At 34.8% G+C, this 15,986-nt stretch overlaps 1 protein-coding gene across 1 annotated transcript in view; it reads right to left on the bottom strand.

The window, feature by feature from the left end:
• Positions 1-15,986, bottom strand: part of LOC146998546 (uncharacterized) — a 124,117-nt gene that overhangs the window by 66,210 nt on the left and 41,921 nt on the right. The window contains exons 5-6 of the mRNA XM_085810215.1: positions 12,305-12,465; positions 6,283-6,381 (exon numbers count right to left, since the gene is read on the bottom strand). Of these exons, the coding sequence (XP_085666341.1) occupies positions 6,283-6,381; positions 12,305-12,465 (260 nt within the window). The remainder of the gene's footprint in view (positions 1-6,282; positions 6,382-12,304; positions 12,466-15,986) is intronic.

Raw genomic sequence — 15,986 nt, 5'->3', positions numbered from 1 at the left:
TTTAATCCTCTTGATAAATTAAACGTATTGTAGTGTTCACAGTCTCTGTGCTACATACGCTTCCTGTTATTATAAGGCCAATCTTATTCTAAAGTTAAATTAGAGTTTAGTTTTATTTTGATATCTTTTAAGTTAGACCCCGAGTGGAGGGTCATTGTATTCCGAAGTACGGAAGTCATTGTACATAAAGAAAAAATAAAGGGTTTTGTATACCCTTCGTCTGTATCCTGTCTACTTACTACAATTAGTGAACATAGCTTTAGTAAGCTCTCTGTTCTAGTCAGGTCATTGTATGTTTCCGAAGAAGGTTAGAAGAAACATTGAACCTGATAAGATCTTTAAATTTAAAATGCAAATCTTGTAATTTAAAATTTCTGGGAACATTTTGTATTCAGCTTAAGTTTCAGAATACTATATAAAACTCTTCTGTGATTACGATACTGAAATAAATTTATTCTACTATTATCGAATTTTATCTTTCTTGACTTGGGACTTCAATGGAACTTTCACAGTCATGTTTTAACCGTTATCCCATTTAACTACCTTTCCTTCCCAGCATCGGGCAAAAAATTGCAGCATTCATATACGTGCAAGAAAATTGCGGCGAAGATCTAAACATCACTAGTGCCCGTCGAGGAAAAAAAAAAAAAAAAAAAACCACTGAGGTTTTCGGGCCCTTGAGATAAAAAAGTTTTTTTCGTACAGTGTTGTCATTACTCTCTTTAAAATTGCTGATGTTGTTAATTAAAATTAGTTAATTTTATAAAATATAGAAACAGATAGTAAAACAAATTCCAAATTTGGTCTTCCAGACGCCCGTATTCGAGTGGAGATCTACGTTATTCAATATTTGATGTCTCTAGGTACCGTTGATTTTTCACAGTGCGAGAAACATACATACATTCATGAAGATTCTTCATTATTTAATTTCTTTAAATATAATACAGGGCTCTAATATTTGGTGGCAACAATCTGAAAAGTGAAACGCCGTTTATAGTGAACCAACGCAAAATGCCAAAACGAAATTAATAGCCCTTCTGGGCTAAAAATATTAAACACAAAAAATCTGAAAGCTTTTAGATTTTACATTACTCCCAAAGGAGTGTCTTTTTAACGTTTTGTGTGTTACGTTTATTTATTAAATATCATGTTCTACGTACTCAAACCATAAAATTCAGTCCAACAGCAATATCGCAAAATAATTTTAAAATGAGCACATCTTTAGAACTTCCGATACACAGTCTCGCGCGCTGGAGGAAAAAATGTTTTTTTCCTCTAAAAGTGTTCCCATTCCTCGCTTTGAAATCGTTGAGCTTGTTAATCAGAAGTTCTTTAATGTCTGACAAAATATGAAATTGATAACAAAACTAATTCCAAATTCCAAATGTGGACTTCCAGATGCTCATACTCGAATGGAGGCGTACATTATTAAAAATTTGATGGCTCTAGGTACCGTTGTTTTATCACAATGCGATAAACATACATACATTGATGCAGATTCTTCATTATTTAATTTCATTAAATATAGTATAGGGCTATAATAGTTGGTGGCAACAGTCTGAAAAGTGAATCAACGCTGATAGTGAATCGACACAAAATGCCAAAACGAAATTAATAGCCCTTCTGGGCAAATTGACCGTTTGGATTAATAATTTAAATTTGGAAGAGTATTTAATATATTTTCGTAATTTCGAGCAGGAAAATATTTCTACATGACAAATTGGTACCATTTAAAGAGTAAAGCGTGGATTTATAGCTGTAGTGCGGTTTTTGCCAATTTTTGCCAATTCCCAGAAAAAAAAGAAAAAAAAAAAGGTTTTACTGGTAAATAGAGATTATTTTACATTTAATTCGATAAATAAGAATTATCAATATGATTCGTATATGTCAACTTAATTCTGTCATTGGAATACTAAAAGCTATTTTATAGTCTGGTATAAATATCTAGCTCAACAAATCTGCATGTTCTTTTGATGTCATATTAATTCCAACTTATAAACTTTGATATTGAAAACAAATTTTTAACGAAAACGTCAATTTATATATTAATAGCGTTATGCTGACATTTATGTTTAACACGCAAAACAAAGTTTTAGGCAGCGCAGTTATGAATGCTTTGAAGCATCGTGTGAAAGAAAGACGAAATTTATATTCTGATGGTCTGCAATTTAAGTTTGATTCTTTCCCAAGAAACTGGATTAATGAAGATTACAGAATATTTAAAGTTATAAATAGGTAAAAAGTTGTAAAATTAATTGAATGCACGTATAAGAATAAAGCAGATGCTACTGAATTATGGGAAATAACATAATGATAGCGATTCTAAAAATTCTCTAACCTTAACTTCATTGATGTCTGCACTGATGTCTGCACTGATGTCTACATGTCTAAATTCCTAATGGCCATCAGGCCGAGCGGTAAAGTCGCTGAACTCCGGTAGTTCGGACCGAGGTTGGAATCCCGTGAACAGGCTGGCTGCATGTGCGTTTTCGTGGTTTTCCTCATGTGTAACGCATGGAGGTAGGAAAGGGAGGAGGGCCATTCCGTGCTAGAAGTGAAGCACTGCTTTGAAGCTTGGGTCACCAGACGGGGTGTTCTTTGTTTACATTCAGAAGCTCGCTTGACAAGATTCTGATAGTATTTCGACACACGACAGTTCCATAGAAATCGAAAAAGGGACACTCTGGCATGAAAGAAACATTCATAGTGTGATGGATAATAGCAATTTGTATAGTTTACTGACATTTACGCAAAAATCACATCTTGGTTATTTTTCGATAACTAACAACAGCGATTTTGATTATGAATTTGTTTTATAAAATTCTAAGCAGTTGCACTACAAAAATATTGATTTTAAGAAAATTGCTAAAAGAGATCTGCCAAAATTTATTTTCTAGAAGATTTGAAAAGTTTGAAACTTGATGGCTAAATGTAAATATAAAATTATGTATGTTAAAATATTTGTAATTAGGCACATAGGTCAGATTAAGTTTTTATTAAATAGAGTAACGCATGCAAGGGCTATCTGCCTAAAGAGAGAGATGCCATCGTGGAGGAATTTTGAAGAAAAACTGACCTTTGAGTGGGTATTAAAAATAATACTTATAATTTTCATTCAAATTATATTCATATATATTTTTTATGTAAAACTTTCGGGTGTATGCTAAATTAGTGTAAATTACTTTACACGAAAAATATAGTGAATGCACAGAAATTAAAGATTTGCACATGCCGGAAATGATAAATAGGAAATATGTATGGGTATTTATGCATGTGCTTGCAAAAAGCATGTATCTGCCTTTGACAAAATACTTAAATATTCATTAAATTATTTATAAATGTATTTGAAATGAAGAATTTATTCACTTATAAACAACTGTGAAAGTACTGTGAAGAAATCTAATAATTAAATGTATCTAATTTATAATGATTATAAATGTTATCTAAATATATAATAACCTTAATATTGAATTGTAAACATAAATTGAAATCCTGTTGACAAATACGTTATAAAACTATTTAAGCAAGAATTGTTCGTATTGGAAAGCAATCTGTTAAAAGGTATTGTAAAGCAAATGCTATGACATGCGCACTTAAGAACGTAATAATAAGTTTTGAAATATATATTGTTGAAATGAAGGGTAAAAAAAAAATCTGATAAGTATAATTAAAAGAATTATTCCCTTTACATTTTATAATAACTCAGTTACAAATTTTAAATAATACTTTAAAAAAAAACTTATTTTATTCTCTTTCAGAAATGTTCAGAGAAAGTCAAATACTATTTAATACCTATTTAATTATTAGGAATTAGCGAAATACTTATTTAAAGTATTTCGCTAATTCCTAATAATTCTCTAATTTAAAATGAACCGAATAGAGCATTAATTATAAATTGACTTACATTTTTCGATTTAAAAGAAGCCAAAAAATCATGTCATATTTAAGAAAGTATTTTAGGAAGAAGCTCTATAAATAGAAAAGAAATAATGCATAATTTTAATATTAATAATACAATAAACTTTGATCTTAATTTTTGTACCTTAACCGAATAAAATCGAATTACCTTATCTTTTTTTTCTAATGTAATTAACGAAAACTTGTGAAAATATTTCATTCAAATTAAACCATTCTGAGAAAACTGTCCTGTGAAAATTCCGTTCAGAATGAAATGCTGTTTAAAAATATGTTGTTTTCACATACTTAGGACTCTGAAGTGTTGTAGAAAAAGAAAATATATACATTTATATGTATATTTGCGACGTAATTACAAAATATTTACACCCGAACGCGTCAAATCCCATAGAACTCAATGGTAAATGACCCAATGTTTTGGTCACCACGTAGGGATCGCCGGTGCTTCAGAGCAGGGTACGGAGAAACTTGTTTAGGGCGACTCCATCTTACTTCCTACATCCATGGTGTAACGTGTATACGAGCCAGTTCCCCTTAGAAAGTCCTCCACGAAGGCATTCCCTCACCTTAGGCAGATAGCCCTAGTGTGCTTTGCCATAATTAAATAAATAAACCAAAGAACCTAATGGCTATAAAGATCAACCTAATGGCTATCAAGGCCCTAAAAGAGAGAACTTTATCACTGACTGGCTTAGTTTGTACAAAAATTTTGATTTTCTGTTAAGAGACCACAGTTTGGACAAGCTATATTTTTTCCTTGCCTGTTTTTTGAAGACTTTTAAAATTAAAAAAACATTTAATTATACATGCAAGCGAAGAAGTTTCTCAATAATTTCTCGTGAAGACCTTGTCGCAACACATAAAGGATTTACTAAATATATCACAATTTTTTTGAAGTATTTTCTATTGAATGCACATATATAAATACTGTTATTTTAAATTTCATGTTCAGAACATTAATTTATTTCCATATTTTTGTATAAGGCCTTATATGTTTTGGATAAGAGGATTATTTTTGTATTATTAGTCCAAAAGTTTAAGCATTGTTTCACTTTTCAAATTATTACCACAAAATATCGCCTGTGTTATATTTAAAGAATCTAAGTAATAAAGAATCTGCATGAATGTAGGCATGTATCTCGCACTGTGATAAAACAACGGTACCTAGAGCCATCAAAATTTGAATAGCGTAATCGTTTCGCATGAATAACTCGAAAAGGTGTTAAAACAGCTTAAATTTAAAAACTAAAAATAATCATAAATCTCTCAGATTTTACGTTACGCGCAAAAGGACTTTGTTAACATTTTGTGAGTTACCTTTATTTATTAAATATCATGTTCTTCGCACTTAAACCATAAAATTCAGTTCAACATCAATATCGCAAAATAATTTTTAAATGAACATATGTTTAGAATTTCTTTTCTGAATTTCTGATATTTCTATTTCTTGCACTGGAGATACTTTGTTTTTCGTACAGTGTTGCCATTGGTCGCTTTGAAATAGTTTAGTGTGTTAATGAAAAATTCGTTGAAGTATTAAAAAATATGAAATCGATATTAAAAAAAAATTGCAAATTCAAATTAGGGCTTCCTCATGCCCATATTCTATGGAAGATTACGTTATTCAAATTTTGATGGCTCTAGGTACCGTTGTTTTATCACAATGCGAGAAACATGCATACATTCATGCAGATTCTTCATGATTTAATTTCTTTAAATATAATACAGGGCGATAATACTTGGTGGCAACAATTTGAAAAGTGATTCGCCGTTTATAGTTTCCAAAGCAATATGCCAAAACGAAATTAATAGTTTTTTAGGGCAAATTTCCCGTTTGGACTAAAAAGTGTTTATTACATTCTTATAATTAGAAAAGACTTGTGGGTTATTCTTTTATGGATTCGTCCACGATAAAAATTAATTTCCTTGTTTTGATCTGTTAAACTATCATCCATGATTTATTTCGATTACTCGAAGAAGAATTCATTGAAAGACAGGGCTGGAAAAGGACTTAATTAGTATTTTAAAATTTATGTTAAGAAAACTTAATCGTAATGTCGAAGCTATTAGTTTTTGTGAAATTGAAAAACTTTAAATTGCGTTGTATTGATGCAATTAAATACTTTCATAAGCTAATATCTGAAGACAATGGTGATCCTGGTAACAGTAAGCATTTATATCAGTTTAATGGTTTTAATTATTTACTGACATACTTTTCAAATAATTTAGGTACCTCTGTTTATTTTAATACGAGTGTCACCAATATAATAATACTTTAATATAATAATACACCAATATAATAATACAGTAACCATTACCGTAGTTTAAATATAAGGTTCATATTTGAAGAGTTAAAAAACTAATTACTAATTCATTGAGGGGTCCAGTTCCTCCGTTCTCTTTCCACAGTTTCACATAATCAGTGCAGTTTGTATCGTAAGGATGCGGTAAAAGTTCTTTTTCAGTCTGAAAGAGAAGATAAATCACGCATTAAAATAGTTGAATGCTTTATTTCATGCCTAAATTTTAATAAATATAATCTAAATAAATATAAAATCTATTCTCTGTTAAGCGAAGGGCATTCTCTGGAGGTGATGGAAACTCACTCCCATTACTCCATTCAACTTATGGTCAAGTCAACATTGTAAACAACATTCTCTTTACGGTTTGCAGATGCCAGTACACGCCAGAGTTGGGATATTCTTGAAGAACATATCGTTGGTAATTTCAGTGACAAGTGCAAGGTTTGTTCATGTGAGAAACAAGTCGAGAAAATCTGGATTCTGTGGGTCTGAAAGTAAATTTGTCCGGGGGTATAAATATAATATGGAGTTTTATACAGAAAGTTGAAGAGGTCTTCTCCGTTTTTATTAGTTTTCCTGGAACCTCAGCTGATGTGCTTTGCGTTCAAATCCTCACTCAAAATCTAGGGATAATGATTATTATGTAAATATTGCAGCTGTTGATCTTATAATTTCAAATCCTCGGAGCTGTACAATACACAGAGAATTACGTTTGCCCAATTCGAAATCTGAACGACGTCTGCTGTGACTACATCCAATCCCTAGCTGTTATCAGATGGATAGAAGCAAGAGACAAAGTATCTTTCTGTGTAATTGAAGACATCAGTACCCTTGTGTCTCCGCCCGTCGTAGCCATACCTACCATAAATTGCTACGGTCAGGGAATGAGTAGGGTGTCGAATGAGTTTCTGTGAGCGTAATGATGTGAATGCGTTGCTAATCACATTGCTGTATAGGATGGCAAATATTTTTGGATTTTGTATTCTATAACTTTTATATCTGTTCTTTTTAACAATTATTTTACAACAGAATTGTAGCACTAAAAATTAGGAACACGAAGAAATATCCTGGGCAGAATTTAACCTGCAAAAATCGATGTAAAAATAATGCCGAAGAGATCGAAAATAATCCATGAAGGTCTTTACTGCTGATCGGTGGAGAAGACACTGCACCCAAAAGACCGATATTTGACTCCCTTTTCAACGTAATAGAAGTCCTCTGATACGAATGATATGCTTTCCCGGTGATTGAGTGTTCATCACAAGCGTCAGTTTTGCTTAAGCTAAATGCTGTTCACAGTAAGGCTCTGCGGATATACTCCAAAGCGAGATCTTGTTCACAGTAAGGCTCTATCGATGTGCTCTAAAGCGAGATTCTGTTCACAGCAAGGCTCTGTGGACATGCTCCAGAGCGTTACCAATGTTTCTAGTGCTGAGTGCGTATGCTGGATTTATGAGCCATCCCTTCGGTTAAAGCGTGAGCAGCTAGAGAGAACAGGAAGATTCGGCTGAATTTTACATTTTGAGTACGTAGAACATGACATTTAATAAATAAAGGTAGCACACAAAACGTTAAAAAAAACACCCCTTTGGTCGTAATGTAAAATCTGAAAACTTTCAAAATTTTATTATGTTTTTTTAAGCTAAAATTCTGTAATGAATTTCTATGACTGAGAATAATTCAGAAGTAGAAACTACTACAAGCGTTGCCTCAAGAAATGTGATTCCTCTTAAAGGACGTCTTATGGGGTAACCGAAAGTGGATAGAAGTAACAAGTACTATAATTTTACAGAAATTAAATTGCTAACCAAAATTCAAGATTCAAAGCATCAACTGTGTACATAGGCCGATATGCTTGTCATGGACGCGGACAGTGATGGTCTCTCACCAGAGAGCTCTCTCTGCTCAATGGTACAGCAGCTGCGAACAGCGCCGCCAGCTGGCAATCCTTCCTCATAGATACTGCTCCTCTTCAGATTATTACAATCACCGAACATAGCTTTGACATTCAAAAGACTACTCACTTGAAACTAAAGACGCCATGATGAAACAGATGCGTGAAGAAGGTGAGAAACTTTAAAGCCTTTAGACTGTGAGATATTAAAGCTAACAGGCAACTTCTTCATAAAATGCGATAAACACCCTGATAGCCCAGTCAAGAATGGCGGAGGTTATGACTGCAGAGTCATTCAGCAACGCAAGCGTCCAAGAATGATTTTTCGCATTTCACAGTGGTAATCATTTTGACTGTACATATTTTATTTATTTTCTTTATTTTTAGTTAATTAGAGTTTTGGACAGTGTTTTGTGTAATGCTTATCAAGGAAGGACTTGATTTTAGTAGTGCTATGATTCGCTTGTGCGTGATTACTAAAATTCCTGTTGGCTCGTCTGCGCCAATCAGAACACACTATGGAGTTCGTTTCCAGGCGGAGTTTAAATATATTGGGACTTGTAAATTATTTCTTTTCTTTTATTATGAGCCTTAGATATCCAAGAATAATTGTTCAGTACTCTACAAATAACTGCTTTTACGTTGCGAAACGTAGCTTTATATATATATATTTTTTACATGTATAGCTGATTAAAATATGCCATCGCTTAAGATGTGCTACTGCCTCACTAAAGAAATGTTTATGCGAGACTACAGCACTACTGTGCCTAAGTTCTTTATTTTTATGGATTTCACTTCTACAAATATGCTGCCTTAGAGTCTACGATAAATATACAGGGTTATTCTAAATTGTTTTTGCAAATTAAGAGGGTTGATAGTACTTATCCAGACGAGCAATAATTACCATAGAACATAGGGTCGCTTTCCATCCTGAGAGGCAGAAAACAGGAATATTAGAATTCCAACCTGAACTTACAACAGCGTTGGGAGAGCGAATGAACGAGACCAAAAGTTGCGCAATCAGTTTAGTGGGAAACTCAGAGAGTGCACAAAACGAATAAAACCGAAAACTTCGCGTTCGGGTGTTAATTCGATTTCAAACTTTGATGGCAAATACTTAAAGTTACATCTTTGGTTCGCAAGGTCTCAACCTCGCAAACGATTGCAACAAGTTAAATATCTAATCAAGGGCTGAATATTATCAAATAACACCAACTTCCGCTGTATACCGAGATTAGCATGAAAAGTTCATGCTGTGTTCTAGCTGTTAGAACTTCGTGTCCCATAGAAAAACGCTTCAAGTAGAAAGAGCGCAGCACAGTATGTCCAGGAGGACAGGATAAAAGATGGCGAAGGGGAAAAAGACCAGTTTAGTTCATTAGAGTTAGACCAGTTTAGTTAATTAGAGTTAGACCAGTTTAGTTAATTATCTACTTTGATATCTAAGTAGATAATTAACTTGATATTCAACTTGTTGCAATCGTTTGCGAGGTTGAGACTTTGCGAACCAATTATGTGCATTTGAGTGTTTTCTGTCAAAGTCTGAGCTCGAATTAACACTCGAACGCCAAGTTTTCGGTTTTATCCGTTTTGTGCACTCTCTGTGAGTTTTTCACCAAACTGATTGAGTAACTTTTGGTAAGTGAGGGAGTGAGTGAGTGCACCGCTATGATGGCTTCCGACCACGGACATGAACCAAACAGAATTATATACCATCACGGCGGGGAAGACTCCAGAGTAACAAGGTTGAATATTATAAACTAATAACAGTTTTTACATATTGTTAACTGCAAGGCACTAAGCGTTATTCTGGTTATCTGCTTTAAGTTCTGAACTTTTGAAACATTATAATATTATCCACTGTTGTTTCTGCTGTCCTGAGATTTTCTCTATTTTATCAAGGGCTATTCTGTTTTTGAGTGTGTTAGTCGTCCACATTGCCCAGGCACAGTCCGTTGGTTTCTTCAAGTGCCAGGTTCTTGTATGTACACAATGGAAGTAATAATGGTCCGTGTCGCCTTCCTCTCCGCATTCGCTGAAAGGAGTATCCCTAAGTCTGAATCTGTTCAGGTATACTGGGAATGGTCCATGACCTGTCAAGAACTGTGTTAGGCTAGTTAAGTGGGTCTTTATTTCCATGATAACTTTTGGTAGTAAGCGAAATGTCCTTCGTCCTACCTCTGCCTCTGTCCATCTACTTTGCCAATTTTGTAGCAGAATTGTCAAAGTTGTTCGCTTAATATGAGACCAAGGAAGTTTAGTTGGTCTTTCTAATATATCCGTGCAGTTGGCTGCCTGCTTGGCCAGTAGGTCAGCGGCTTCATTGCCTTGAATCCCTGTGTGAGCGGGAACCCCATTTTAAAGTGGGTCTTTGTGAAATAGGCATCGTCAGAAGCTGTTTCTGAATTCTGTATACCAATGGACTCCGGCTGTTTTGACTTGCGATAGTCGCCAGACTTGATGCCGAATCACTGAGTATGGAGAATTTCTCCTTTTGACATGTGTTCGCATATCTAATTGCAGCACTGATAGCTAGAAGCTCTGCTTGGTATACCGAGTTGTTCGAGCCTAATTTCCTTTTCCACTCGAATGTTACAACTCCATTTTCTAGTCTACAGAAGGCGCTGCCCGTGCCGTTCTCAGTTTTGGAGCCATCTGTGAAAAGGTTATTACTGTACCTCTGAATTGGTTGGTCGTTTATACTGATACCGTCAGAGAGATTAAAAGCTGCTGGATGAAAGTTATTGCAGTTGTTTTGCTCCTCGTAGTCCGAGTGGTGATAACTATGACCCCAGAGTGTTGAAGTTTGACCCAGCTTGGTAACCCTTACGATAGCTGCCTCCCTTTCTACTATCAAATCTAGGGGAGGAATTCCTGCTAGTTGTTGTAGGGCTAGTGTTGACGTGGTACGGTAGGCCCTGCATACTTGAAGTAGCTGCTGTCTCTGAATAGAGAGCAGGGATCTTTTCATATGAGAGGTAAGTTCGCCACCCCAAATTGCTGCTCCATAAGTTATTACTCTTTCTGTAATGGATCTATGCCAAATTTTTAGTAGCTTAGATGTGAAGACCCCATTTATGTGAAGTCATGCGTCTCATGTTGTTGCTTAGGATGCTAATTCGAGTCTTAAGATTCCTGACATGTGGCATCCAAGAAAGTCTGTTGTCGAGTAATAGCCCAAGATATTTCAATTGGGGGAAACATTTTACCGGTATCCCATGGAGTTTAATGCTTGGGTTGCGTCTTAGCTGCCTGCTGCGTCCTATGAGCAAAGCTTTAGTTTTCTCTGCCGAAATCTGAAGCTTATGTGCTCTGGCCCATTGGGAGAACAGATCAAGACAGTATTGAGATCTCATTTCGAGGTTACTCCTTCCTGCCACAACTAGCATAAAATCGTCCGCATAGGCTATGATTTGAGCGTATTCTACGCTCTCAAACTGACGAAATGCCGAGTTTGCCACTATATTCCACAGTGTTGGTCCAAGGCATGACCCCTGTGGGCATCCTCTAAAGACATTTTTGACATAAATGCCGCTGTCTGATGTTACTTGTACACTTCGATCTTGAAGGTACGAGCGAAGGATGGTAATAATGGCTGTTGGGCACGCCATGTTGTGCAGCAAATTTATTACGTTTATTTATTACGGCCACCAAAGGGAGTCAAAGGCTCCCTTAGTAACTTTTGGTTTTGTTATTCGCTCTCCCAACACTGTTGAAAGTTTCAAGTTGGAATTCTAATATTCCTCTTTTCTGCCTCCCAGAACGGAAAGCGACGCTATGTTCTATGGTAATTATTGATCACCTGGATCACCCCTCTTAGTTTGTAAAAACTATTTAGAATCACCCTATATACTGTCACCCTGTATTTAGAATCACCCTGTTTACCTCAATTTGTAAATGCCAATTGAGGTCGAAGACCATTTATATAAGCGAAGATCCAAGATCCAAAATTTGGTTATGATTAATATTATCCGGTTGTTATTAATACAGATATATTAATTATTTGAACCATACATATACAAGAGTCAAACTGTAATATATAAAAGTATCATAGTAAAAAATATATATTTAAAAAGAAAGATATTATCGAAACACAAGTGTATATTTATAATATGTATTTTTGAAGTAAAAATATATAAATAAGTGACAAAGTAAATTTTTTAACTTAAGAAGTTTCAAGTAATAATATTACCATAGAGACAAACGCATCATACTGAATTCCAGCTTTCAAGGAGGAACCTTCTGTGTAAGGATTTACCAATCTTCGACGATCATGAATGGCTACCTGGATTAAAATAGGTTCTGTGTAGACGACGTATTCTTCAGGATCCGTTCGCAATTCTAGTTCATAAGCTAGTGAAATTGAAATTTTGTAAAAAGGGAGATAGATATTTAAGTATTCAATTTTCATTCATGAAGAATTTTAAAGAAAATATGGCCATTATCAATCAAATATATCCCTTGAATTCATTTTGAAAAGAACAACTTGACATTCCAAAAATTTTAATTTTTAGATTAAATGTATTGCTGCAGTAGATCAAGGATATTATTATAAGATTGACAGGCATTTCATTTATTTCTCATAATGAAATATTGCGATATTTGATATTTATAGATAAAAATTAGATTATGATGAAACATATAACAGAAGAATGCTAAGTTAGAAAAGAAAAAAAAAAGAAATATAATAAAACTAAGAAAAGAAAATTTCAGCATATCTTAATGTTCCTGTAAAATAGCCTTATGCCATCATGGCATACTTCGATACTAGTGCTCTTGCCTAACAAGGAAAGCTCTCAAATTTCTTGTGGACAATTGGCCTAAACTTTCAAGGTTGATCAAGTACTGAAAAAAACCAGCAGGTGAATGTATGACAATTTACAGTCTCCCACAACCCCCAATATAAGCGAGATAAAGTGAACGTGCACTTGCAAGATTTGCAACCATGGATTGACAAACGAACTATATCTAATATTTATAAGGTAAAACGTATTCCTGGAAGACGGCATGCTTGTCATATGGCAATTAAAGTTGCTTGCTTTGCTTGCTTAGATTAATAGACAGCGCATGCGTTAGCACTAATAAACGGCGTTGGAGAGCATCAAGTACAACCAGGCCGTATATGATTAACCAAATGGCATATAATCCTCATAGTATGCCAGAAAGGGCTTATTTTATTTTTCTAATGTTTATTTTTAAAAGGAGTGTCCAAATAAAAAGGTACGAAACGACACTATGGTCATTTCATAAAAAGGTACGAAAAAGGTGCGAAACGACTATATTCACAAGTAATCACCAGAGGCTTGAACACAACTATCCCACTGTCTCACGAGCCAAAGGATTCCCTCCTCCCAGAATTCTTGTAGCCGTGACAGAAGCCACTCCTCCATTATGTCCTTCAATCCGAGTTGAAGAGCTTTGCCTTTGAGATATTACTTTTGACCGGTTTGTTCATTTTATGGATGTGTTCAGCCATGATTACCGTGTTTGCGTGGCCTGCTCTCGAGTCATCACTCAAAGACTCCAGGCCTTCACAAAAACTGGCACTGCACTTTCTCACTAACTTGTCGGATACACAGTGTTCCTCGTATACGACCATCATTCGGCGATGAATATCGGTCGGTTTAAACCCTCCCAGTATTAGAAATCAGAAAACACCTCGCTGCTCCTCAGTCGTCGAATTTTGCAATGGGAATGCCATGATGTCCTCACACGCACTGCCGCATCAATTGGAAAGAACACACAACTGCCTGCTTTCTCTTGCGTCAGTGTGGGTGCTCACGCATGCGCAAAACGACGCCGGACACTACATTCGCGTCCTTAGGTGTTGAACTATGGTATGGTAAAACGGCATATTCAAATTTCAACCGGTTTGTTTGTTATGACGCTTTGTACCTTTCCATTTGAACAACCCTTATGTTTTGGAACAAGCCTTTCCTATACATTCCAAATTTCCTCCTAGAATCTACTGCCAGAATGCGTTTTCAGGTTATGATTTCTGTAAATGAGGTAGAAACGAGTATTTAAGCTGAAATCTGGCTCACTTTAGTAGGCCCAAATGAACTTATCGGTACATTTTCTTAGACTTGTAAGTACTTTACATTCTTCATTGTTTAAATTTCTATACTATATTAGTGTAGCAAACTTAGTGCAAGATTTAAGTTAATATTTTCACGGATTTGAGCAAGTTGTTCGTCCCCATTGCGAACGCAGATTAGAAATGCGACTTGTATATATTAGTTATTACTTTCTTTACATTTTACAAGTATTCATTGTATTGATATTTTATGTGTGAAATGCTATTACAATCGCAAATTGCAGTCGCAAGATATATGTGATTTACCGCCCCTTAGGGAAAAAAATACTTATTTTACGTTCATGCACTCTTACAAGTTTCTTTAATTTTTAGTACAGGCCCTTCCATATCAATCGGATTTTAAAACTTTGCGTCTGATAGCTCTAGTGAACAAGTAATAGATGAAGTAAAGACTACGGCAAGTCGAAAACTTTACAAAATAAGGTTCTCCGATCTTCTACTGTTCTGTCTTTCGACCACGTTGTTTGCTACTTGTCAAAACTTACTATTTATGGCCATACGTATTAATTGCCTACTAATCTATGTCTATGATATTAGCCAAGGGCCAACTACGTGTTAAAGATCTCTGTGCAGCTCCGGCTGAGTATTCAAACCGAAGCTGCACAATAACTTTTTACTATTTAATAACTTTAATTTTTCTTTTTCTGTTCTTAAGTTAAAGCCATTAAGTGCTAGCTATTTTTACACGCAAGTGAGGCCATATATAAATGTATTTGAGTAAAATTAAAAGGATATTTTAAGCCATCCTTAGTTGTTGTTAATGACCCAGTAAAACTTAGCATATAGTAGCTTACAGTTCTAGTGTGCTCTAGTTCAAGTAAGTTGAATTTAGATAAAACACTATAGATAAAGCTGATGAACACAAACTGTTATGTATTTTAAATTGAATTATAAGTTTACAATAGTGTATAAAAATAAAAAATGCTTAAAATATTTTATATTTAGATATAAAAAGCTCATGATTCCACAAGAACTGTGATGTAATATCGGACGTCGCCAGATGTATAAGTAGTGCATATGCGCAATAGATTTTTAGGAGTTTTTATGCATGCCGGTATTGGTGTACGAACCGTTTCATTATCTTCCGTAGGGTTTGATTGCATGCTACAGTGCGTGTTTGAGCCATTTGTTAGCATTTTTCATTTATTATTTATAATTCATTTTGTTCTATGAATGGCATGAAAAATTTTGATGTATGTTTTAAGCTTGGCACAATTTTTCACGAGCCATGGTTGTAAGTTTCACCATAATATTTTATCACTTTATTGCAAAGGGCCAGCATTCTTGGCATATATTATCGGTGCGCTGTAAGATCACAACTTGTTTTTCTGCAGTGTATATTAGATGTCACGGCACATTGAAATACATAATGATCCTGCCTTTTTCTTAGCATACACACTCTACTTTGCCAAATTTCTTGCAAAAAATATACTCAGAAAGGGACTGTGTTATGTACGGTTTCGAGTAAGAAGTTACAGAAGATCCCTTTTGAATCTATTGAGGTGTACAGCATGTGTACCATGCGTCTATGATTTGCTTCATCACATTTTTGTTGCGAGATTGTGGGACTGTGCTGTTGTTAAAGATGTTTAAAATGTCATGTTGATCACTTTATGTTGGTAAGTGGAATACAGGAATCTAACGCTGCCTCTTTCTTCAGAAAGCCTTTGTTGCGTGTCCTTCTAAAATGGGCTCAGTGCGCTCAAATCAAAATTATTGCGCCGGATTCCCCTACACGTTATGATGCACGGAGAACCTCTTCTATTATTGATTCGGA

This window comes from Stegodyphus dumicola, chromosome 2 (assembly GCF_044657685.1).
Source record: "Stegodyphus dumicola isolate Sdum_Otavi_A_Nest chromosome 2, ASM4465768v1".
In the NCBI taxonomy this organism is placed as follows: domain Eukaryota; kingdom Metazoa; phylum Arthropoda; class Arachnida; order Araneae; family Eresidae; genus Stegodyphus; species Stegodyphus dumicola.
The sequence above is the reverse complement of the archived record's forward strand: the minus strand, read 5'-3'. Positions and strand labels throughout refer to the sequence as shown.